The sequence below is a fragment of the Eleutherodactylus coqui genome, chromosome 8, assembly GCF_035609145.1.
Source record: "Eleutherodactylus coqui strain aEleCoq1 chromosome 8, aEleCoq1.hap1, whole genome shotgun sequence".
In the NCBI taxonomy this organism is placed as follows: domain Eukaryota; kingdom Metazoa; phylum Chordata; class Amphibia; order Anura; family Eleutherodactylidae; genus Eleutherodactylus; species Eleutherodactylus coqui.
In genome coordinates, this window is record NC_089844.1 from 60636851 (window position 1) to 60662963 (window position 26113).

The window sequence follows — 26113 nt, forward strand, 5'->3', positions numbered from 1 at the left end:
ACAGAACTGGTAGGTGTGCCAATACTTATGTCAACATAGTGTAGGTGTTACCTGTCATTATAATATTGCCTATGATTATAAAGAGATGACTGCTGAAAAGTGATCTCTAGAGAACAGAAAGTATCAGTCTATTATAAGCTTCAGTAGCCAGTGAAAACTGCAAGCTTTCAGGGTTTTCTGTCTTTAAGGCCGGCTGCATATGAACGGATTTGCATTGCGAAATCCCTGGCAGGCGTCCAGACCACGGATCTGCAGCAAATACCGTTCGTAAGAGGCAATGGAAAAGTGCTTCTTCCTGCAAATGAGCGGAAATTGATTGTGATTTCTGCTCGCGGAGGCAAAATTGTGGCATATTCCATACGGATGGCTTCTATTGAAGTCAATGGAAGCCATCCGACCCATGGCCCTTCTGCAACTAACACTGCAGAAAGGTCGCATGTACCAGCACCGTCACTAGGGAAAAATAAACATTTGAAAAAAGAAATCTGTACTGTACATGTCCGATGGTTCGCCGTCCAGACCATCCACAGTACAGATAATGAAGAAAGGTACACGGGGTCGCCGGCTGTGGCCAGAACCCGCAGGATCCAGCATGCGGCATTAGGCTCGGCCATACAAACAATGTAAAGTGTGCATTTTCTGAGGCTTAAAGAGGAACCAACACTTGCAAGCAATTCTCACCATTATCTATCACTGATATTCATCACCGAATATAATTATGTTCTCATTACACTATTTTTGAGAATAGATCATCAATATTATACTCCTGGAAAACCCATTAAATCACATTATATTGAAAACTTATGAAATTCAGAACTTAGAACCCGATCAAATTCTGCAATGCATACATTTGGATGTGGATATTGGCAAATCCTAAACCATACTCCGAGTAGCGTACTACTGTGTAAGTGCTTACTTGCAAGAGCTACAATCTATATATTACATGCATAATCTTGTGCACAGCATATTATTCCATGTAACACAAAGTCATGCCGTATAAAAGGCATTTAGAACATAATGCATCTCTGAAAATTGCTAGCTGTCCTTCCTGCGAAGTCCGATATGCCTTCCAGTTATTCTGAGTATTTGCATAAAATCTACCTTTCATACCAAAATGAAAACACCAATTAAACATAAATACAAAGCAATTATGAATCTGCCAGATAGTTTACGGTGATTACAGGAAATGTCAGAAAGTGACCTATTCCTATAAAGGGCAAACATACTGGACAGACGCATGGCGCGCTCGCCTGTGAGCTTTCCGCAAGCCTAATCATCTGATACCTTCGAACAACTTAATTATTATTCCCTGTTCTGTTCTCAGATTATGAGCTTGGAGGGAGTTGAATAAACCTCATTTAATTTTACTGAAGTCTCCCGAGGACTACGCTTCAGAAAAAGAGACTTCAGAGGGGAGAGAGACGCTTGGATTAAATGTCCTCCCTTTGAACTAAAGCCGAGTCGTGGTGTTGATAATAAGCAAGCGTTCCCCAAGCAGATGAAAGCTAAGCATTTGGGGGGTGAGGAGGGGAGAGGTGCGCGGTCGTCCTGTCTTCGCAGGAAGGAGAAGTGAAAGAAATCTTCAGATTTTGTATAAAAGGACAAAACGGTGACAGTGCTGAAATGTGCTGATAAATGTACAAAGATAACACTTAAAGGGGTTGTCCAGTTAAACAGTAAACTACTGATAGACTATCCTTAAGACATGCCTTTAATGATAGATCAATAGGGTTCTATCACTAGGGACCACTTTAATCAGCTATTCTGGTGTACTGATGCACTGAGCTGGTTTCTGCAGGAAGCAGACAGCTCTGTTTCCTCTGCAGTGGCAGGGCCTGGTATTACAGGCAAAGTTACGATTAGCTTCCTGGCCACTGAAGTGAGAATGGAGCGGTTTGCCTCATGCAGAAAGCAGCTCATCGCACAAGCACGCCGGTAAACACCTAATTGGAAGTTCCCTGGTGACAGAAGCCTACTGATCTATTATTGAAGGTCTGTACTAAGAACAGGCCATTAAAAGTTTACACTTGAATGGAGCCCTCCACCTGAATTTGTGACACCTGCTCAAGTATGGGCAACCACTGTCTCATACATCTATACCTCTACATTTCCTAAATATGCCTACTTACTCGTAGTTTGTCCTGATGTTTGCGAAGGCTATGTTCCATACATCACGATGTGTTACATGCGGATTTAGCCTCATATTTTAATACTACAGTACTTTAATACTATGTATTGCAAAGGTTAAAATCAATGACGGGAGTCCTTGGCAGCCGGGAGATAATAAGCAAAATGCCAACTTTAAAATCCGCTACATGATCTATAATCCATGCAGATTATTTGTGCTACATGATAAGAGGGGTTTTCAAAACCCCATTCACTAGCACCGTACTGCACCGAGTCAGCACTGAAAATGTGCAACAGATCCAACATGTCTGAACACGGCCACAAAAGGATAGGTTACTTCCAATATTTGATTTTAAGCATATAATCATTATACTAGTTTTCTTGTATTAAAGGAGTTTTCCAGGCAAGAACTATTGATGACCTATCCTCAGGACAGATCATCAAGAACCGATTGCAGCGGGCTGGACGTTTAGTCTTAGGGGACACCAGCGGAAGTGCTCTAGCTGGTTTCACTACCATTGAAATCAATGGGAGCTCAAGAAGCTACTACACTCATACAAAACAGTAGAACACGGAACAATGTGCAACAATAGAATTTGCTGGGAATTTTATGCTTTGCTTTCTAAGGCTCACGTGAGCGTAATACGTGGTAATTCGCAGGCAATCAAGTACATTACCATATGCAGTTCTGCTCACATTAGTGTGTAGGAACTGCGTAATACGAGAGTGCAAAAAAGAACAGCAGCATGTTGTGGCATTTTACACGATAGACCATTGTTCTCTATGGGTGTGTAATCAATGCCGCCTATACCCAATTACATTGCGTGGCTCTGCGGGAAATATTTAAAAAAAACAGACGGACTGCACATGACAGCATGTGTGAGATACACTGTCGTACGCAGTACAATTTCGCCGCCATACGTAGCGAAAGGCCGGGTCACCGATGGATCCACTGCGGTAAAACTCTGCGTGACCCACTCAGCGTTTTAAGCTTATGGCCGTGTGAGCGCAGCCTAAAGAGTGAAACTTGCAACACAAATGCAGAAGAAATCTGTGATACAGAGCATGTTACAGATTGAAAAAGGGTCAGAAGGGGTGTCATCTCTTCTTAAGCAGAGCATCAAGAAGGTGTTTGGAGACACCTAGGAGATGGGTGAGGAGACTTACAAGACCATGCATGCTCCTCTGGGTAAAATGCAAATCAGGAAGACAGAACAATACCTCTGCAGCGCCACCTACTGGATGGCAGCATTCCTTCAAATCAATGTACGACTCTTTAAATAAGTCTTTGAAACAATGATTGGGAATAGAAAACTAAGCCAGAAAAGTCGCAGCATACCAAAAAATCAATTTAAGAGAGATGGAACAATACCTCTCTCGTGCCACCTATTGGAAGGCAGCAGGTCAGAAACACTATCTTTTCTCCTTAGTGAGAGCACCTAGAAGGTGAGTGAGTGATGAGACTTAGAAGGCCATTCATGCTCTTCTGGGTAGTGTTGTTCCATTTCCGTTATTTGCATATTACCCAGAGCAGCATGAATGGCCTATTAAAGTCTCCTCACTCACTCACCTTCTAAGTGCTCTCCATAAGGAGAAAAGATAGCATTCCTGACCGAAAAAATCAATTGAGACAGTTTCTGCAATGTGCGCACAATGTTTTGTGAAACCTCATTCACTTACTTAGTACTGTACTTTGGGGCAGAATTTCAGTGTTAAACCCTAATGATGTTACCATGTGCTGGCATTGTTGTTTATTAGGCAATGTACCACAGAAGCCAAATGTTTAATTCTTATATTACCATATTATTGTCAGCCGTCTCTTTAACCCCTTTAGTGGCGCGCCGAGAAAATCTCCGGGGCTTGCTGCACTGACCATGAAGTTAAACCGCAGAAGATTTCCGTGGACAGCTCTAGTGCTGAAATGTGCAGAGCACTGATCTATTATCTGAAATCCTTCAGGTTTTTATTGCATACTCAGTGTAGCAAGCCCCAGAGATTTCCCTCCCATAATATGGTAATAATAAATCTGCCACTGAAGGGGTTAAAAGAGTCATTAAAAATGTTCTCTCTTAAACTAGTTCAATGGCTAAATCTGATGGGAACACCACATGTTAAGAAAATAATCAGGCTTTATACAGACACAGCAAAATACTATTCTTCACTATCTTATGCCCAAAGACACACTAAGCAATACTAGTAGCAGAAGCAAATTGAATTCATAGGATCAAATGTTATATTATGTGTAGATCACTCCGAATGCTTGTACTTTATGAATCGCCCTTCACTTTAGAACAATTTTTTTTTTCCAAGAGAAACTGCCTACGTTTTCGATGTTGGCTGTGGGCTTCATAATGGCTACGATGACACGGAAAAGTGATTTATACAGCATTTTCTGCAAAAGCCAAATAATTATGTGTATATATTCCCAAATCTTTTCAAGTCAGCAATTGATATTTCACATAACCAAAGCTGAGCAGTAATAAATACTGCCATAGACTGTTGGTTGCTCATCAAGGAAAAAACATATTCAGCAACACGACGGCAATAATATGTCACACAGTGTCACTGTATTTTGATAGCATAAGCTCCAAATTATCTCCGCAAACAGCGTACAGTAGCGGCCAGCAGATTTAATGATTGACAGTGCGCTCTGACAAGGGTAGCAGCACTTCTGCCGCAGCGGACATCAATTCTGGAACAAGGCTGCTTCCCTTCAGAGTGCAGAAACACTTGCAAAATTGTCAGATCCGGTAATGTACGAGAGATAAACCCCAAACTTTTCTGATTTATATTAGCATCACACGTAGGTTGCTACAATTTAAGTGGCTGTCAAGTGAAGCCTATTTTCTTTATTGCTTTTTATCGCCGTTCCAAAAGCCGCTTTCAAGATAATGCCCCTGAGGCGATCGGCTGATCGCTCCAGGTTCCACTTTCAACCCCCTTGACAAACAGCTGATTTTGCAAGGGGGAAGCAGCAGTCATTGGCAGGCAATAGCTGCTGCAGGAAAAAAATGTAGTATTAAACGGAAGCCATTCAGATGAATGACCAGCCTAGTTCCAAAGGGTGTTAAAAAGTTCTCAGCCTGGCCAAGAAAGGAATGAGCTAGGGGCATGAAACTTTAATGCTACTCATGAAGTTGAACACACTTGTTACATTGTTTAAGAAGTTTCTCCAAAAAGAACTCGAATGTTTGGTCACTGCTCTATTGCTGCACTTACCTGTGAATCATTCAAAAACTTGCATCTCTTAAGGGCTTTTTTTTTTTTTTGAACTGGGTAATAGTCTGACGGAGCAAGATCTGATGAAGAGGGCGCATGGTCTTTACACCGAATCCCAAATCTTTTAAAAGATCCATTATCTTGGCAGCCTTGTGTGAAGGAGTCCTATCCTGAAGAAGCAGCAGTCTAAATAAAATACCTGTGCTATCCCAAATATTAGTGGGCATGACTTTTCCTGATGACCTCTGTGTCTTGAATTTTTTGGCTGTGGAGATCCAGAGTGCCACCATTGTGAGGACGGTTCGGTCACAGGATCATACTGGTGTAACCAAGTTTCATCAAGAGTTACTAGTCCTTCCAAAAAAATTTGAACTGGATTCCTTAAAATGCTTCAAAATCACCTTGGTACACTTTATTCACTGTCTATTGGACTGGCAGAGGTAGCCCATTACAGAGTTTGGCTATCTCCATCAATATCATAGATATTTTTCATCCACGCTCTGGATAGGTGATAATTTTGTTGTTCATGGGTTAACACCTTTAAATGGAAAGTATAACTATCTGGAATAAATTAGCATAAGGGCTTAGTCAGACGAGCATGTATTTGTGCGCATCTATGCTGCACAAAGAAATGTGTTGCACAGATGTGCAAAATACGAGTGACCGAAGCTCCATGCCCATTGCTTTTAATGGGGCCAGCGCTACTGCTGCCTGATTGAAAGCAATGGGATGCAGGCAACCGCTGCAGTGATTTTCGGGGAAGTGCTTGAAATATAAGCCCTTCCCTGAAAATCAACATAAAATAAAATCAAATCAACATAAAATCAACTCAAATCAACATAAAATCAACTCAAATCAACATAAAATCAACTCAAATCAACATAAAATCAACTCAAATCAACATAAAATCAAATCAACATAAAATCAACATAAAATCAAATCAAATATATATATATATATATATATATATATATACCCACCTCTCTACTGCTGTTGGGGCTCTAGCGCATCTTGTCCCTGGCTTCTCCGGCAGTGTTCTGAAGCGCTTTCAGCCGGCAGGGATTGCAAAATGCCTGCCTCCTGAAAGGGCTGTATCGGATTGGCTGAGCGCTCAGCCAATTACAGGCAGCACTCAGCCATTCATTGAATGACAGCTGAGCACTGCCTGTGATTGGTCCCAGTGCTTAGCTATTCATTGAATTCAATGAATGGCTGAGTACTGCCTCTGATTGGCTGAGCACTGTCACAGTGTTCAGTGATTAGGCCACTCCCCGTGGGGATATTTTACGTGCAGCACGGACCTTGCCGCTGCACAGATTTCTTATCTTTTGAGGTGCAAGTATTTTGCACCTGTAAAAGATAGACATTTGAACACTACATAGGAAACCAATGGTTCTATTAGATGCGCTTCTTTTCGCGCTCATAAGACTGTATAAGACTATAGAGATGGCTATTTTGCCCAAGTTGCAGGTAAGAGCATTTAGATATGCTTTACAGCAGGCTCATGGACTATTCACACAATGGATAGAAGGGGACCCATTGACTTCTATGGAAGACTGTTCTAGACATGCAATTGTGCAGGTAAGATGAGTAGAGATGAGCAAGCACGCTCGGATAAGTCAGTTACTCGAGCGAGCATCGCTCTTCTCGAGTAACTGCATTCTTGTCCAAGCAGGCTCGAGGGAGCGGTGGGGATAGCGGAGGGTAGCGGGGGAGAGAGTGAGAGAGATCTCTCTCTCCCCCCGGCTCACCCCCGCCGCCCCCTCGAGCCTGCTCAGACAAGAATGCAGTTACTCGAGAAGAGCGATGCTCGCCGAGTAACTGACTTATCCGAGCGTGCTTGCTCATCTCCAATGAGGAAGTGAGCTGTGACCATTACCTATTGTAAATTGTGGTTCCTGTGTTATCTATGTATAGGTGTTGTCTTTCATTGTAATCCTGCCTGTGCTGATAATGAGTTAACTACTGAAGTTTTCTCTAAAGAACAGGAAATATCTGACTATTATTAGGCTTAGCGGTCAGTGTGAAAACTGCAGGGTATTAGTTTTTTTTCCTTTTAAATATACATTATGAACAAAAAAAATATGTTTAACACAAAAACTTGATTTATGCAATAGGTCATTTTCTGATGACACATTCCATTTACAGCGGTTGCCTGAAACTTGGTACTGCAAGCCAAGTTCCTATTGAAATGAATGGCACCTTTATCTGCTATACCAAGCCTGGCCACTGCAGTAAGAACAGATCTGTCTGCTTCCTGAAGAAATCAGCTCAGTGCATAAGGCCAGCTGCACACGAACAAGCAGATTCCACATGAGGGTTCCCACAGCGGAGTCCGGCTGTGCCCCCGGCCAGGGGCCCTGTGTATAGGAATCCAGTCATGTGAAGCTGGCCTAAAAGTCCTAGCCTTTGCAAACAGCTGTTTGGCAGGGGTTCTGTATGACCAACACCCACCAATCTACTATTGATGATCTGCCTGAAAAATAGGCCATAAATAGTTTACACCTGGACAATTCCTTTAAGGTTTTTGAGATATTTTTCCAGGAAAATCCTAAATAATTTCAAAGTGAGACAGAGAAAGTGTGAACATAACTTCATAGATCTCATGGAACATGGACTAGGTAGGACGCACAGTGACAAGTCTCTCCAACTGAGCACCCTGCCCTATCTGCATTCTGCAGCTGACACGACCGTATTGCTAAATTAGCTTTGTAGAAATAGTTTCAGAATAATTTGCTAACTTAAATCTCTGCTCCAAGTGGCCTCATAAGTCTGGCGGATGGTTTCTTTCAATGACTGACAGTCTTCCCTGTTGAGTGAGCATGCAGGGAAAGCAATCAATCATTAATTATGGTATGATGGTTAATTTAATAGATGTGCTTTAAGCCTGAAACGAAGATCTGATAACGTAAAACATTCAGTGTAAAAAATGTTTCCATGTAAGCAATACATCAACAAATTTGTTTCTCTTACCAATGCCAAAACATTAAGAAATTCTCGAGTGTCAAAATGCAACAAAGTGCGGATATAGGGATATACTTCCTCATCTTGCGGAGCCTCCGGCGAGTGCAAACGGATCAGAAACTCAAAAACCTGGAAAAAAAAATAAGCAGGTGAGGCCTACCGATTTTGGTATTGTGCAAAAAAACCTTTTAAATACAGGTACGATCAGTCAATGAAGTTACTGCTTATGTAGTAAACTGTATATTTGTAGAAGTAGGTAGAATGTGAATGGAATGGAAGAGTAATGTACATACAACTATATTGGCTTAGCAAGTTAAAGGGTTGGCCAGGACTTTAGGGATTTTTTTCCTATTGATGACCTAATCCCAGGATAGGTCATCAATAGAGGATTAGTGGGCCTCTGTGGCTTGGGATCCAAGCTAATCAGCTGATTCCCAGAGCCGCTGTCAGTATAGGCAGCACAGGAAGCAAATAGCGTTTAAATGTAAAGGGGTTGTCCATTTAAATCAACAGGAACTCTGCCTGCACTACCAAACTGGGCTACTGCAACATGAATAGTGTGATTTGCTTCTGGCGCCATCTGTACTGGAATGAGTTGAATGGCAGGAATCCTGAGTATCGAACCCCTGCCGATCATCTTTGTAAATGCATGACCCCAATGAACGATGAACAAAAATTAGTTTGTTTCTCGTTTGTTGTTCAGTTTCTGCATACAGAAAACTGAACGAGAGATTGGCCCGTCTAAACAGGCAGTCTGTCACTTAGGAATGACTGCTTGCTTACTGTGAATGGAGGCAGGTGGCTGGAACGATCCCCAACCTGCTCTTCTACATTCATTAGCGATGCTCATTATTGATGGGACAACCTATCATCTGTGCCCGAAAAATTGTCCCCTGTAAATGGGCCCTAAAGTCAATCACCATCTGTGTTTGTGTATAAATAGATAAGAGGTGCAATGGGGTGTTTGGGGGATGCAGTGAGCAAAAAGGGGTCAGGTTTCCAAGGCAGAGTGTAGAAGCCGGGGAGATGGAGGAGCTTAGATTAGGGAATATGGTAGGTGTATTTTTAGAGCTTGTTTAAAGATGTGGGTGTTTGGAATTAACCTGATTTTCCGGGGTAGTGCATTCCAGAGAACTGGGGTGACTCAGGAAAAATCTTGGAAGCCTGAAGTGGAAGGTTCAGATTAGAGAAAAATTAAGTCTAAGGTCATTAGCAGAGCGGAGAGCACAGGCAGGGAGGTAGACAGAGATGAAGGAGGAGATGTATGGAGGTGCAGCACTGTGGAGAGCTTTATGGATGAGAGGGATGACTTTAAATTGTATGGAGAGAATAGGTTTAGGTTGGTTGCTAGATGGCAGAAACACAAGGCCAGTGTGCCGGTTCCAGCCTCCTGATTGGCTGGAATCGGCACGTGATGGGGGCGGAGCTACACAATGACGCGTACAAGGGGGCGGAGCCAAACACTGATGCTTCCGAGACCAGCCGAAGGGAGAAGATCCATCTGCACAAGCGCGTCTAAAAAAGCAGGAAGACACCGAAATTAGATGGAACCATGGCGACGGGGACGCTAGCAACAGAGCAGGTAAGTGAATAACTTCTGTATGGCTCATATTTAATGCACGATGTATATTACAAAGTGCATTAATATGGCCATACAGAAGTGCTTAACCCCACTTGATTTCGCGAGACAACCCCTTTAAGGCCAAGAGAGCAGAGTATATGGAGGATAATTTGGTGATCTACAGTACTGAGCACTTCAGAAAGATCCAGGAGAATCAGTATAGAATGGTTGCTATTCGATATAGCCATCAGAAGATCATTTGACACGTTACTAAGAGCAGTTTCTGTAGAATGTAGAGAGTGTAAATCAAACTGTAAGGGGTCAAGAGGAGAGTTATCTGAGACATAGCTTATTAGGCGAGAGTAGATGAGACATTCCAGGAGTTTGGAGATGAAGGGGAGATTAGAGAAAAAAACTAAAGTCCCAAACAACCCCTTTAACAATCCATGATGTACATGATAGGTCACCGTGGAGGATGAAGCAAACTCATGAGCCTTATACAGCTGGTATCGGCTGTATTACAACTGACACCCTTCCACAACAGTCACAATCGGAGATAACCAAGTTAACCACTTAGATGGGGAGGTTAATGCTGGCTTCAGCATCTAAGCCATTAGACAGATGGGGGCTCTCTCCATTTCCCCATCAACCTACCTGTAATTTTGTTTGCACTATTTAGTAACCATTACGCGCCCATAGAGTATGGACAGACACTGATAATTATTGCTTGTATGGGGCAAGTCAAATAAAATCTAAGTGATTTATGACATTTTCTTCCAAATTTGGAATGGTTTAGTATACCGATAAACTTTTGAAATTCTTTAAAAGGCCAATCCAGCAAAAACACGATAAGGCGTATTTACTATTCAAAATATGACAGTTTTCTAGCGCGAATTACACCTGAAATCAGTCTTACATGCTTGCACCACATTTATCATGTGTTTTTAGACACTGTCAGACAGTTTTTCCAGACTTGTCCAAACAAGGAGCGTGACCAAAATTTTGGCACAATTTTTGACATAATCTAAGCCAACTAATAGGTGGTCTAAACATAGATTGGTGCATCTTAAAATTTGACAGATATATCATTCCGTGATAAATTTGACGCCTTTTAAGAGAGTGTCTAGTCTAAGTTTGCACGGTCTAACTTTTAGACGGTATTACTAAATAAGCCCCATTTTTTTCCATTCTGCACCTCACACCTTGAAGGCCTGTCCCACTCTAGATGTCTTCTATGCCTACTGCAATTACTTCCACACAAAGCAGCCTTTTGTTTGATGCTTATCAGGCACCAACTTGATTTATAGACTTCTCACTGCTTTTTCTCTCACTATTCTATGCTATCAATCCCATGATGCAGCAGCACAAAATCACATGACCAGCTAGAGCCTGCGCCATTTCTGCCTGCTGAGAGGACTGTGCCATTACCATCTATATTCCCCTAAATAAGCGACAGACCATAAGTATACAGTCAGGAGACTTAACTATCATCTCTTTCATTATAATTGTGTGGCAGGAGCCTGTAATCATAAGCTCAAAGTATGATAGGAGTTTGTGTGTCCCCTTCTAAAGAGCTTGCGTGGTAGGGTATAACATACAGGAGTTATGCTGACTGAGAAATTGACTAATTTGAGAACACATAAAGGCAATTAAATCTCAGGTGCTCAGAATGAGATCACATTAGAGATGAGCGAGCACCCAAATGCTCGAGTCCACATTATTCGAGTCGAGCTTTTCGTAAAATTTGAGAGCTATACTCGAGTGACGAACCCCATTTACTACAATGGGAGACTTTTTTGTATATGGGACGCCGGGTGCCGAACTTTTCTTTTTTGCGTGTCTCTCTCTTGCGCGGAGGGGCCAAAACAGGCACGTCACAGCGGGGAGAAGCCAAAAACTGGGACGGGGTCGAACACGGCTTGATGCTCGTTCGAGTAACGAGCACCATCGAGTACGCTAATACTCAAACGAGCATCAAGCTCGGCAGAGTATGTTTGCTCAACTCTAGATCACATGCCCCACATGAGGAGAAGGACTCCAAAAGTTTCAGACAGAGAAGGAATAATAAGATAACACTAGATAACTTCTATATACCGGGGGACTAGTTGCATAATGAATGATAAAAAAAACAAAATCATCCAAGTGGCTCTTTAATACAGCTTCGAATAGACCAGTTTTGTAGCACCAAGATGACTGAAAGTAGAGCCACAAAAGCAAAAAGTCATTGGAACTGAACAACTTATGAGTTTAAGAGCTACTTCTCATCAGGTACAAAGAATGTAAAGAACACTAGATAAAAGTAAAACTACAAACCAGTAATACTGGAAGAAAAATTAGTCTTTAGTTAATATCAGGGTACTAACCTGGTTCTTCACCTGTGGGACAAGGTCTTCAGGGATGTCTCCCAAAGGGTATGCTCTTCCAGCCAAACTAGAGCTGTCAAGATAGTTAATAAAAAGTAGTAAATAAATACAGTATATAGAAACAAAAATAGAAAAAAAATCATCTGTGCAGAAAAATATAGTTCCCCACACAAGTCCGATTTACAGGGTGCAGCAATACAAGAAAGTCCTTAATTTCAGTCAACCTATGCTCATATAGTGCAAATTACGCTTAACCACAAAATTTAGAAATGTTTACTCCTACATCTCAGCAGAATTGTCAATTTTTCCTCTTATGTTTGTGTCCGTTTGACTCAGAACCACCCGTCACTCCCAGTATATAATCAAAATATAGGATATAGTGCAACAAAGCATCAACAACATGAGTTCACACGGGTCGGAATTATTCTACATTCAGTGCCCAAATCCGCAGCTTATTCCATTACTGCGAATTCTGCACCAAAACCCACAAGTCCTATTGAGAATCTAGGTTTGAACTTGACCTAGATCTTGAAAAGTTCTATAGAAACCTGAGATTAAAATGTTTTTTCTCTACACAGGAGCCACGGGTGAGAAATGTTATGCAGCCCAACCCTCATGGGGGCTTTTCCTTGAGTAGGGTTGGACTGCGCAACAAGAGTAATTTCCAACCACTGACTGGTAATCGTTGTCTTGAAATGGTTACTGATTTCATATGCAAAGATATAAGCAAATTAAGATCATCACGATATAGACGGAGAAACATGATTGATGATAATTGGACTGGAGAGGAATTGAGAGCTATGAAGGGTTTTGCAGGTCCAATCCACAACTAGTACAACGGCACCACGATCACTTACGGGAGAGCAGACTAATCGCGCAAAGCTGCGCGCTCTATGCAAGGATCCGGACAGAGGAATCCAAAATTCAACAGTCCATATACCAAGATTGAAGAGCAGCAGCTGAGGTACTGGACTTAATCCATACTCACACAAGGATCATCAAATCAAATCGTTTATTCTAAGCATAGGCTCCACTTCATTTCAACGTTTCAACTGTAAACACGGTCTTTATCAAGCATATACGCTTTATCAAGTATATGGTTGATAAAGTGTATATGAGCAATGGGCTTAAATGTTGCGCCAACATCTTTATGCGCACATTTGAAGAGACACACATATACACGTCGTTGTTTAAACCCCAAATTATCAACTGGTGGCATTATATAGATGGCGGGTTTATGTTGTGGACGGGCTCTGAACAGGAATTACATATGTTTCTTGAATATCCGAATGGCGTGGATCAGGAATTGAAATTTACATTGAATTATTTTCGCACAAACATACAGTTCCTTGATGTGATGGTAATTAAAGAGTCAGGTCAACTGCGTACAGATTTGTACGTCAAGGAGACAGACAAAAATAACATACTGCTGTTTGACAGCAATCATCCGAGGCGTCCAATTGAATCACTTCCCGGGAGCCAGCTCCTAAGGGTGAGGAGGATTGCAGATGATGGGTTTGTGGATGTGAGACTTGACCAGATGGCCAAGAAATTCTAGGTAAAGGGATATCCAAGACCCTTGATAGAGGATATGGTAGCAAAAGTAAGAGGTAGAGATAGATCTGAGTTACTGATGTAGCATAGAGAGAAATAAAGAGAATCAGAGGAGAATTCCATTGATAACAACTTATGGCCTCTAATAGTGAGAAGATCGCTAGGGTCATCAGTAGAGATGAGTGAGCATACTCGCTAAGAGCAATTACTCGACCGAGCATTGGCCTTAGCGAGTACCTGCCCGCTCGGAAGAAAAGGTTCGGCTGCCGGCGGCGGGCGGGGAGATCTCTCTCTCTCCCTCTCGCTCCCCCCTGCTCACTGCCGCAACTCACCTCTCACCCGTGCCGGCAGCCGAACCTTTTCTTCTGAGCAGGCAGGTACTCGCTAAGGACAATGCTCGGTCGAGTAATTGTCCTTAGCAAGTATGCTCGCTCATCTCTAGTCATCAGGAGACACTGGCCAATGTTGGCCACGGGATGCAATGTAAGGGAATTCAAATTATTCCCAATTATGGGGTATAAGAGAGGTCGTAACTTCAGGGCCCATCTTGTCAGGTCTTTCTACCATAAACCAGATAAAATTATACAGCGGACACTGGCGCTCCCAAGGAAAGGGAATTTTCCCTGCCTGGAATGTGCCTGCTGAGGCAATATCGTTAAGGGGGATGCTTTTTGGCATCCTCTTACGGGGAAAGAGTTTAAAATCAAAGGTAGATTTTACCTGTGCCTCAGATAATGTAGTGTACCTAATAACATGTCCGTGCGGGTTAGGATATGTCGGATATACGTCTAGGGAGATAAGGAAGCGTATTGGAAAACACAAAACTACAAGTCGCACCGGTAATATGGATCTTCCCATCCCGAGACATTTCTCTCAGCCAATTACGTTTCAGGGTGATTGACTGCGTTAAACCCTGGATTGGGGTGGAGATCGTGTGTTGATGCTGAAGAAACGTGAACTTAGATGGATCTTCACATTGGATACTATGATGCCTAGGGGACTTAATCAGGAGTACGATTTTATGCCACATATCTGATTGATAATATAATTCTATGCCATATAGTTATACTCGTCTGTCGGAATAATGAATTATAGGACAGTAGTAGGGTTGGTTTTATACTCTACTTTTTTAATATATGTTTATTTTTACATTTTCAGATGCTACTATACAAGATTCCAAGATGATTACCTCCGGTCTGGCCACGTTTGCTTGGAGACACCTTAATTGATATGTTTATTTCTCTGCTTTTGTGTGGATCATTTTAGAAAATGCTTTTTGCATTTCCCTTTAAGTATAATAAAGGATTTGTGAGCCATTGAGAACAGTGTTGTGTGCAGGTATATTTGCATAATGTGATTCCTCAGCCGCATGCTGTAATATTGTTATACATAGATTAAAAGAGGAAGAATTGTTAGTATGACAATGGCTATATGCCAAGTTTATCTAATTAATAGAATACAATACAGACGTGTTAGTCTGGAGGGGAATATAGTAGAAAGATTGGGACTTTATTGTATATGAGAATAAATGTATGGCCATATGTACAAGTAGGTATTATAATAAGAACATAGCTGATGGACCATATATATCCCTATCTATCTCGGGATAGGCTCACCGGGTAGTTACTATGCTAACCGTAATGTGACATGCAGGTATACATCACATGTAATGGGTAATCTATGCATGTGTATTGTATATATGGAAAAATTCTACATAGATGGTGCTCTATGTGATGCGAAGTCTCTTTAGACCTCGTGAAGTCTTTTTAGATCTCACATATACGTTATGGAAGGCTGTGTTATGAAATTCGAGATACACGCATGCGCATAGGTTACATGGTGTATGTTAGTGCCGCGATGTCTTCTTGGACCTCGCGCATGCGCTTTGGTATAAAATTGATCTAACATCGCAAGATGTGTGGAAATTCCGTGCATATGCTATTAAGACGCTTGGTGTTTCCACGGTGTATCCTAGTGCCGCGATGTCTTCTGGGATTTTGCGCATGTGCTTTGGTAAAATATTGATCTAACATCGCGAGATGTGTGGAATTTCCGCGCATACGCTATTAAGAATCTTGGTGTTCCCATGATGTATTCTAGTGCTGCGACGTCTTCTGGGACTTTGCGCATGTGCTTTGGTACAATATTGATCTATTATCCCGAGATGTGTGGAAATCCAGCGCATGCGCGGTTAGGCTGTTAAGACGCTTGGTGTCTCCATTAACCATATGTGGTCAGTACTGTGATGTGGAGCCTGGATAATATGCTATAAGTATGTATAAGTGTATATAAGAATGTTATTTGGATTAGACAATTATGGTGTTAGGGAGTTAGTACTGCCTGGTAATAAATTGCATCTGATTTTAAACTTTGGTGATTGGGTGATGTGTTTTGTCTATATGTATTTATTGCTGTCATGGTATCATTGTACTCTGAGCTTAACAAAGCCCAAAGCGGTCGAAAGGTCGCAATTTAAATGGAGGAATAAAGAGACTTATTTTTTTGCACTATGTATGCTGCCACTCTGATTATTATATTGGATGATTACTATAGAGGCTTGCAGTTCTGTCCTCTTGTTGGCTTTTGCATACGTGTATTATCGCCTCAGCCTGCTTGGCTTTTATATTGGTGAAGTGCTACAGACCTTGCTACTTACATTGGCAGCAATACAAGAAAGTCCTTAATTTCAGTCAATTTATGTTCATATAGTTCAAATTGCACTTAATCAGAAAACCTAGAAATGTCTGCTATGAAATACTTTCCACTCCTATGTCCCAGCAGAATCGTTAACTTTTCTCTTAAGTTTGTGCCCGTTTGACTGATTTGTTGCAGATTTTGGTGCAGATCTGTAGCAGATTTCAATCCTACAATTAGAATTCAATCAAATGAGTGAAATCTGCTGCAGATCTACACCAAAATCCACAGCAAATCAGCTACCATGAGAATGCGTTCACACGGGTCGCAATTATTCTACATTTCAGTGCCTAAACCCACAGCTTATTCCATTACTGCAAATTCTGCACCAAAACCCTCCTACTAGAAATTTTGATGCGAAATTGCAGGCTAATTTAAGCCATTTCAATTCCGCATCAAGAGACTTGCAAGTTTTGGTGCGGAATCGGGGTACAGAATGCAGAATAATTCTGCCTATCTGAAAGCACCCTTAAAGGGGTTTTCTAAATTATTGGTGGCAATTAGAGATGAGCGAACGTACTCGGTAAGGGCGATTTCGCAATCGAGCACCGCGATTTTCGAGTACTTCACTACTCGGGTGCGCTGTGGGTGAGCGGGGGGTTGCAGCGGGGAGTGGGGGGAGAGGGAGAGAGAGAGAGGGCTCCCACCCACAGCGCACCCGAGTACTTTTCACCCGAGTAGTGAAGTACTCGAAAATCGCGGTGCTCGATTGCGAAATCGGCCTTACCGAGTACGTTCGCTCATCTCTAGTGGCAATGCAGTATTAATTAAATAGACACAATACTCACCTCTTGCTGCTCTCCGGTCTTCAGTTCACAAGTACTGCAAGCACATCACTGATGACGTTCCATAAACCTGCTGGGAGCTTCTACATTAGAGGCATGTGACAGGTGACATCACTGGGTCTTCTCACGTGGGGACATCACCTTTTACATTGTAAAATGCTAACAGTGGAAGGGTCTTATGATACCGATATCTATAGAATAGATATAGTCCCCAGGTCCACAGAGCAGCGCATTTGATGGCTCATGGAAAAATGTAATACATTTACACCTGGAAATCGTTGATAGTTATTACCTACCTAATATAGACAAGGAGCTTATTTCCCATTACAACTTGTTCATCTAGCAAACAAAAAAAAACATAAATGTAGATCAGAAATGTGAAAATGTCCATATTATGCTCTTCTACATATGACTGGATTAGGTACAGGCGTGGATACACACAGTGGGTATAAAAAGTCTACACACCCATTAATATGCCATGTTTTTGTCATGTTAACATTTTTGAGAAAGATGAATCATTTCAGATTTACTTCCATCTTCAGTGTGGCCCGTAATCTGTGCAATATCATTGAAAAACAAACTGAAATCTTTGAGGGTGGGCAAATAAAAAAGCAAAAACAAAAAATAAAATAATGTGGTTGCATAAATATGCACGCCCTAAGGCCGCCTGCAGACGAGCGGGTCGGATCTGGCAGCGAGAAATCTCGCCGCGCGATCCGACCCCAGAGCCTGCAGGGACGAGCGCGTACTCACCCGCGCCTGGCGGCCCCGGCTCTTTGATGTGCCGGCTGCCGCGCAGCCGGCGCATGCGCAGACCGGAGCCGGCGGCCAGGTGAGTGCGTGCCCCGCAGAAAATTAGAGCATGCCGCGGCCGTCTGCATAGGAGTGCGTATTGTAATGCACTCCTATGCAGACTTTCAGCGGCGGAAATCCCGCGGGAAATCCCGCGGCGGGATTTCCGCTCGTCTGCAGGCGGCCTAAAACTAATACTTTTAGCCCTCTCTCTCATAACCCCCAAACGGCATGCCCGCTGCCTTGGGCTTACACTGGACTCTGACCTCTCCTTTACCCCCCATATCCAATCTCTTGCCCAAACATGTCACATGCACTTCAGAAATATTGCTAAAATACGGCCGTTCCTAACCACGAACACGCTAAAGACACTCGTGGTTGCGCTCATCCACTCCCGGCTTGACTACTGCAACTCGCTACTCATCGGCCTCCCCCGCACTAGACTCGCTCCACTCCAATCCATACTAAATGCAGCCGCTAGACTCATTTTTCTATCCAGTCATTACTCAGATGCCTCTGCATTATGCCAGTCGCTGCATTGGCTGCCCATCCACTGCAGAACTAAATTTAAACTCCTCTACCTCACCCACAAAGCTCTCGACGGCACCATGCCAGCATACATCGCCTCCCTCCTGTCAGTACACCACCCAGCCCGCTCACTCCGATCGGCTAACACACTCAGACTAAACACCCCTGTAATACGAACCTCTCATGCTCGCCTACAGGACTTCACCAGAGCAGCACCCATCCTCTGGAATGCTCTACCCCAAGGCATCCGGACAATTCCCGATGCACGAAATTTCAGACGTGCCTTAAAAACGCAGCTCTTCAGGGAAGCATACCAAATCTCCTGACCTAGTACCCTGCCCCCCCCCCCTATGGTGCCCCACCCTGTTTGCCTTCTAATAATTGATCTCCACATAAAATCCCCTATTGCCTGTGTTCCCCATCCCTTGATTCCCCCCCCCCCCCCTGCACCTCCTGTACCACCCCCAAACTGAATGTACCTCACATTGTAATTGTTGTATTGTTTTGCATTTATCCATGCCTGAAAGCGCTGCGGAATAAGTTGGCGCTATACAAATAAAGATTATTATTATTATTATGATGTAGCATTTGACTTTAGGACAGCATTCAGTCTTTTTGGGTTGGTGTCCATCAGCCTGGCTGGCAATCTTAGCCCTCTCTTCCTAGCTAAAGCACTCTAAATCTGTCAGACTGTGAGGATATCTCGCGTGTACTGCCCTCTTCAGGTCAACCCACAGATTTTCAATGGGATTCAGGTCTGGCCCATTCCAAAACTTTGATATTCTTCTAATGAAGCCTTCTATTCTTCTGCTGATTTGGAGGTCTGCTTTGGGTCGTTGTCATGCGGAAAGGTGAAATTTCTCTTCATCTTTTATAGCAGAGTCCTGAAGGTTTTGTGCCAAAATGGACTGATATTTTGAACTGTTCAGAATTCCCTCCACGTTGACAAAAGCCCCTGTTTCGGCAGCATAAAAACAGCCCCAAAGCATAGTGCTGCCTCCACTATCTTCACTGCAGGTATGATGTACTTTGGGTGATGCTCAGTGTTGGCTTTGCGCCAAAAACATATCCTTTGGAATTATGGCCAAAAAGTTCAACCTTGGTCTCATGAGACCATAACGCCTTCTATCACACACTTGGCAGACTTGATGTAGGTTTTGGCAAAACATAGCCAGGCCACCATTGCCACCCTACCCCACAGCTCAGACATATGAAGAATACAGGAGATGATTGTCACATGCAGTACACAAGTAGAATTAACAGAAATTCCTACAGCTCTTTTCATGTTGCCGTCGGCCTCTTGGCAGCCTACCGGACCAACGTTCTTTTGATCTTTTTATCAATTTTTGAGGGACGTCCAGTTCTTGGTAATGTCACCGTTGTGCAAAATTGAATCCACTTCTTGATGAGTGTTCTACAATATAGGTAATGCCTTGGTCCACTTCTCCTGACTGATACCTGTCAACAATCAGTTCCCTTTGATGCATTGTAAGCTCTTTACGGCTTTTGCTGAAAAATGCAACTAGAAAAACGTCAGGAAAATCCTACTAGAGCCGAACTTAATATGGGGTAAAACAGAATCCCTGTAAATAATGGCAGCGGAGTACTGACTACTATTTGACATGAGCTTAAATGTGATTGGCTAATTACGAACACAACCACCTTCCCAAATATAGGAGGGCGTGAACACTTATGCAACAACATTATTTTAGTTTTGTAATTTAAATTTTTCCACCCTGAAAGATTTCAGTTTCTTTTTCAGTGGAATTGTACAGATAATGGGCCGTATTGAGGCTGGAAATAAAGCTGAAATGATTCACCTATGATGATGGGAGGATCAGAACTGGGTGCAAGTAGTATGATCTATGAACACTTCATGTCAGCCGTCAACAGTTCAGCCTGGTAGAGCTGGCATTGTAGTCTGGGGAATGGTGTGGGGAATGAATTCTTGACTCTGTCATGGCGTCCATCCGCAGACATCAATGTGCTGCTGTTCTGAAAGCCAACGGAGGTCCAACATGCTGCTACATGCTACTCTCTGATTAAGTAGCCATTCAGCATGTACCATATATCTATATATATATATAAAGACGAAAAGCCCTCACTGACTCACTCACTGACTGACTCGCCAAAAGTTCTCCAACTTCCCGATGTCGTAGAAACATGAAATTTGGCACACGCATAGATTATCTCCAAAATAGGAAAAGTAATTGGGTCCCAACTCGATTATTCAATTCTAGCGCAAAAGAATTGGCGTCGAAATTTTACGTACGTAATCTAAATCTGTCACTTTCCAATGTCATAGAAACTTAAAATTTGGCCCCAGCATTGATTATGTCATAAATGGGAAAAGTTAATGGGTCCCAACACGATTATTCAATTCTATGCGCAAAAGAATTAGCGTCCAAATTTTACGTACAGAATCTAATTATCTCACTTTCCGGTGTCATAGAAACAGGAAATTTGGCACGAGCATTGATTATGTCATAAATAGGAAACGCTAATGGGTCCCAACTCCATTATTCAATTCTATGCGCAAAAGAATTAGCGTCCAAATTTTACGTACATAATCAATCTCTCACTTCCCAATGTAATAGAAACATGAAATTTGGCAGGAGCATTGATTATGTCAAAAATATGAAAAGCCAATGGGTCCCAACTCGATTATTCAATTCTATGCACAAAAGAATTAGCGTCCAAAATTTTACGTACGGAATCTAATTTTCTCACTTTCCGGTGTCATAGAGACGTGAAATTTGGCACGAGCATTGATTATGTCATAAATAGCAAATGTTCATAGGTCCCAACTCGATTATTCAATTCTAGCGCAAAAGAATTAGTGTCCAAATTTTACGTGCGGAATGTAATTTTTTCACTTTCCGGTGTCATAGAAACAGGAAATTTGGCATGAGCATTGATTATGTCATAAATAGGAAAAGTTAATGTGTCCCAACTCGATTATTCAATTCTATGCGCAAAAGAATTAGCGTCCAAATTTTACGTACGGAATCTAATTATCTCACTTTCCGGTGTCATAGAAACGTGAAATTTGGCACGAGCATTATGTCAGAAATAGGAAATGTTCATAGGTCCCAACTCGATTATTCAATTCTAGCGCAAAAGAATTAGTGTCCAAATTTTACGTGTGGAATGTAATTTTTTCACTTTCCGGTGTCATAGCAACGGGAGATTTGACTCGAGGATTGATTATGTCATAAATAGGAAAAGCTAATGGGTCCCAACTCCATTATTCAATTCTATGCGCAAAAGAATTAGCGTCCAAATTTTATGTACGGAATGTAATTTCTTCATTTTCCGGTGTCATAGAAACAGGAAATTTGGCAGGAGCATTGATTATGTCATAAATAGGAAACGCTAATGGGTCCCAACTCCATTATTCAATTCAATGCGCAAAAGAATTAGCGTCGAAATTTTACGTACGGAATCTAATTGTCTCACTTCCCGATGTCATAGAAACAGGAAATTTGGCACGAGCATTGATTATGTCATAAAGAGGAAACGCTAATGGGTCCCAACTCGATTATTCAATTCTAAGCGCAAAAGAATTGGCGTCGAAATTTTACGTACGGAATCTAATTTTCTCACTTTCCGGTGTCATAGAAACATGAAATTTAGCACGAGCATTGATTATGTCATAAAGAGGAAAAGCTAATGGGTCCCAACTCGATTATTCAATTCTAGCGCAAAAGAATTGGCGTCGAAATTTTACGTGCGGAATGTAATTTTTTCACTTTCCGGTGTCATAGAAACGGGAAATTTGGCAGAAGCATTGATTATGTCATAAATAGGAAACGCTAATGGGTCCCAACTCCATTATTCAATTCTATGCGCAAAAGAATTAGCGTCCAAATTTTACGTACGGAATCTAATTTTCTCACTTCCCGATGTCATAGAAACAGGAAATTTGGCACGAGCATTGATTATGTCATAAATAGGAAACGCTAATGGGTCCCAACTCCATTATTCAATTCTATGCGCAAAAGAATTAGCGTCCAAAATTTTACGTACATAATCAATCTCTCACTTCCCAATGTAATAGAAACATGAAATTTGGCAGGAGCATTGATTATGTCATAAATAGGAAAAGTTAATGTGTCCCAACTCGATTATTCAATTCTATGCACAAAAGAATTAGCGTCCAAAATTTTACGTACGGAATCTAATTTTCTCACTTTCCGGTGTCATAGAAACGTGAAATTTGGCACGAGCATTGATTATGTCATAAATAGCAAATGTTCATAGGTCCCAACTCGATTATTCAATTCTAGCGCAAAAGAATTAGTGTCCAAATTTTACGTGCGGAATGTAATTTTTTCACTTTCCGGTGTCATAGAAACGGGAAATTTGGCACGAGCATTGATTATGTCATAAATAGGAAAAGTTAATGGGTCCCAACTCGATTATTCAATTCTATGCGCAAAAGAATTAGCGTCCAAATTTTACGTACGGAATCTAATTATCTCACTTTCCGGTGTCATAGAAACGTGAAATTTGGCACGAGCATTGATTATGTCAGAAATAGGAAATGTTCATAGGTCCCAACTCGATTATTCAATTCTAGCGCAAAAGAATTAGTGTCCAAATTTTACGTGTGGAATGTAATTTTTTCACTTTCCGGTGTCATAGCAACGGGAGATTTGGCACGAGCATTGATTATGTCATAAATAGGAAAAGTTAATGGGTCCCAACTCGATTATTCAATTCTATGCGCAAAAGAATTAGTGTCCAAATTTTATGTACGTAATCTAATTCTCTCACTTCCTGATGTCATTTTATATAAAGTAAACGTCACATGGTTACCTCCACGTGGTGTTTCCTGGGTAACGCAGAGAATTATGCAAAATGGTGAACATATGTTTTTCCACTATCTCTGAAGTAAGCACGACTTCATAAGATTTTCCGTGTGAACACCAGATAAACACCAGTACCAAATTAACTCGGGCGAAGCCGGGTATATCAGCTAGTATTATATATACATATGCACACACTCACACTTAGCATGCACATCCAATCTCATTTGTAGGCACGGCTCACAACATACCTGTCAAAGACTTCCCAGCACTGACAGGCGCAGAAATAGACTTGAATAGTTTCTAAATGAAAAAAAAAGTTAAGACAAAACACAAACTAGAATATATAAACTCCAAGAGAACTGTATAAGGAAATTAAGAGATGCATCAGGTCTAGTTTTCAGAAATATTTCTATACCAACATATTTGTTTAATTCAAATTGTTCATTTAAATTGTTAATGTGCATTGCAACCTTGAATGAATCTAAAGGATGAAATCTGCAACACGTCTGTTGCAAAACCGCATCGAAATCCACAAGTCAGGCCCTCTGCATACGGGCGGAAATTCTGCGGCGGGATTTCCCACAGAATTTCCGCCTGTGGAAGCTGCCATAGGCAGACGGCCGCGGTTTGTCTGTGCGAAATCACGCGCAAAAAACAAATCGCGGCATGCTCTATTTCTGCACAGAAATGTCACTCACGGCCACCGGCTCCAGTCTGCGCATGCGCCGGCTGCCTGGCAGCCGGCATATAAAAGAGTCGGAGGCGCGGGAGCGGGTGAGTGCCACGCTGCTCTCTGGAGCAGCTCGGGTCGGGTCCCGCTGCAAGAATTCTCGCAGCCGGATCCGACCCGGCCGTCTGCAGGTGGCCTAATGCATGCAGATTTTAGGGCAGACTGGCTGTGGCCAAATCCATGGTTAAAAATTGCACCAATGATGAATCTCCTCTTGGAGGGATCAATTAAAACTATAATATTCACATTTCCCAGTTGGCCCAGTTGCAATTTATCCACGGTGTGTCATGCAAGGACACCGTCTAACATATGTGGTATGATGTGCCCATAGGACTCAGTCACATGGGCATATGTCACACGTGTAATATAGGGTGCTAAAAGCCCATTGACGTCTACTGGGCCACTCACACCTGGGTTATTATTACGCAAGTGAAGAAAAACACAGCATGTCCTATTTTGGTGTGTATGATGCGTGTAATGCTCACCAACATAGACTATGGGGATTTAGCATACGCAATATGTGTATTTGCTGTGTACTTTCAATTCCTAGTCATTGTTACAAGGCTTGTATAAAGAGTCTGATGTTGACTTGCAGGAATGCTGCCTTGCAATAGGTAGCGCTGCAGAGGTATTGTTCCATCTCCCTTATTTGTATATTACCCAGAGGAGCATGAATGGCCTTATAAGTCTCCTCACTCGCTCACCGTCTAGGTGCTTCCCTAAGGAGAAAAGCTAGCATTCCTGACCCACATCACTAGCCAAGCCAGAAACCTACTACACACTGATAAGGGGCAAACACCCCATAACAGCTGTCTGTGTATGGATTGTGGCTTGGCTTTTAATTCCCAGTCATTGTTACAAGGCTTGTATAAAGAGAATAACATTGACTTGCAGGAATTCTGCCTTCCAATAGGTGGCGCTGCAGAGGTATTGTTCCATCTCCCTTATCTTGCATATTTTACACACATGAAAAAAATGCGGGTCAAATACACCTGTGGGGGTGAGCCCTAATGATGTGACAAGGTAGCGTATACAGAGGAAACATGTTTGCGGTCTAAAATACTTTATATTGCTGTGAACCTCTGAAAGACTCTCAGCCAGAGAGTTCAAATGCCTGTTTACAGCGTGCTAGTAATTGGCGACAGAGCCCAATCTCTGATACAGAGCAGTTCAAACCCACAGTGATTCATTAGTTCTTCTAACATCTGATCCCACAGAGATAAAAGGACCCGCTGATGGGGAAAAAAAACGGCACTAACTTCGGATAGCCTTTTTACTTTTTCATGCTACATCAACTTAAGATGATTTTACGTATAATTTTTTCCCTATGTGACATACAGGACTGAAGTGTAGAGTATCCGTCTCATTATCTTTGTCGCAATTACTACATAAAGAGCACTGCAACAAAAAATAATACATTGTAAAAGTTTTTTTTAAAAAGGACTCCTAAAACATTGATGGCCTACTTTCTGGCTAGGCTAACAACTACTCCAACCCCTTATACTCCAGTTGATCAGGAGGATGAAGAGGTCTCAACATGGTGGCTAGTGCTGCATCGCCTCCTTCGGCACGGCACAGTGTTTCGGTTCTATATGGAGTGTTGCCTTAAGCGACTTACTTATACAGGCTTTGTTTTAATATTCATGCATCCATAGACACGGAAATTTTATGCTGTAGGTATATAATATAGCTGAAGGTTATTCTTATACCACAATGTGAGTATTAGCAGTCATGTGATAAAAGCACATGACCAACTCGCCCATTGCTTTGGGGACTGATTATACGTATCGTATTCTGTACATGCACGTGCATGTTGCTTTACACTGCTGCAATGATGATGTGTTGAGACAAAGGCAGTTACTCAAGCGAGCATATGCGGGGGGGCGGGGGGGGCGCGAGAGAGATCTCTCTCCCTGCTCACCCCCGTCGCCCTCCCACATTTGCTCGGAGTATGCAGTTACTCGAGAAGAGCGATGCTCGCT

At 42.1% G+C, this 26113-nt stretch overlaps 1 protein-coding gene across 2 annotated transcripts in view; it reads right to left on the reverse strand.

Annotated features, from left to right (window-relative positions):
- The window catches only part of VPS8 (VPS8 subunit of CORVET complex), a 171130-nt gene that overhangs the window by 83695 nt on the left and 61322 nt on the right, over positions 1–26113 (reverse strand). For both annotated transcript variants that reach the window (XM_066575690.1, XM_066575689.1), the window contains exons 24-27: positions 23650–23701; positions 17564–17606; positions 12235–12307; positions 8320–8439 (exon numbers count right to left, since the gene is read on the reverse strand). In XM_066575690.1, coding sequence (XP_066431787.1) covers positions 8320–8439; positions 12235–12307; positions 17564–17606; positions 23650–23701 — 288 coding nt within the window. The remainder of the gene's footprint in view (positions 1–8319; positions 8440–12234; positions 12308–17563; positions 17607–23649; positions 23702–26113) is intronic.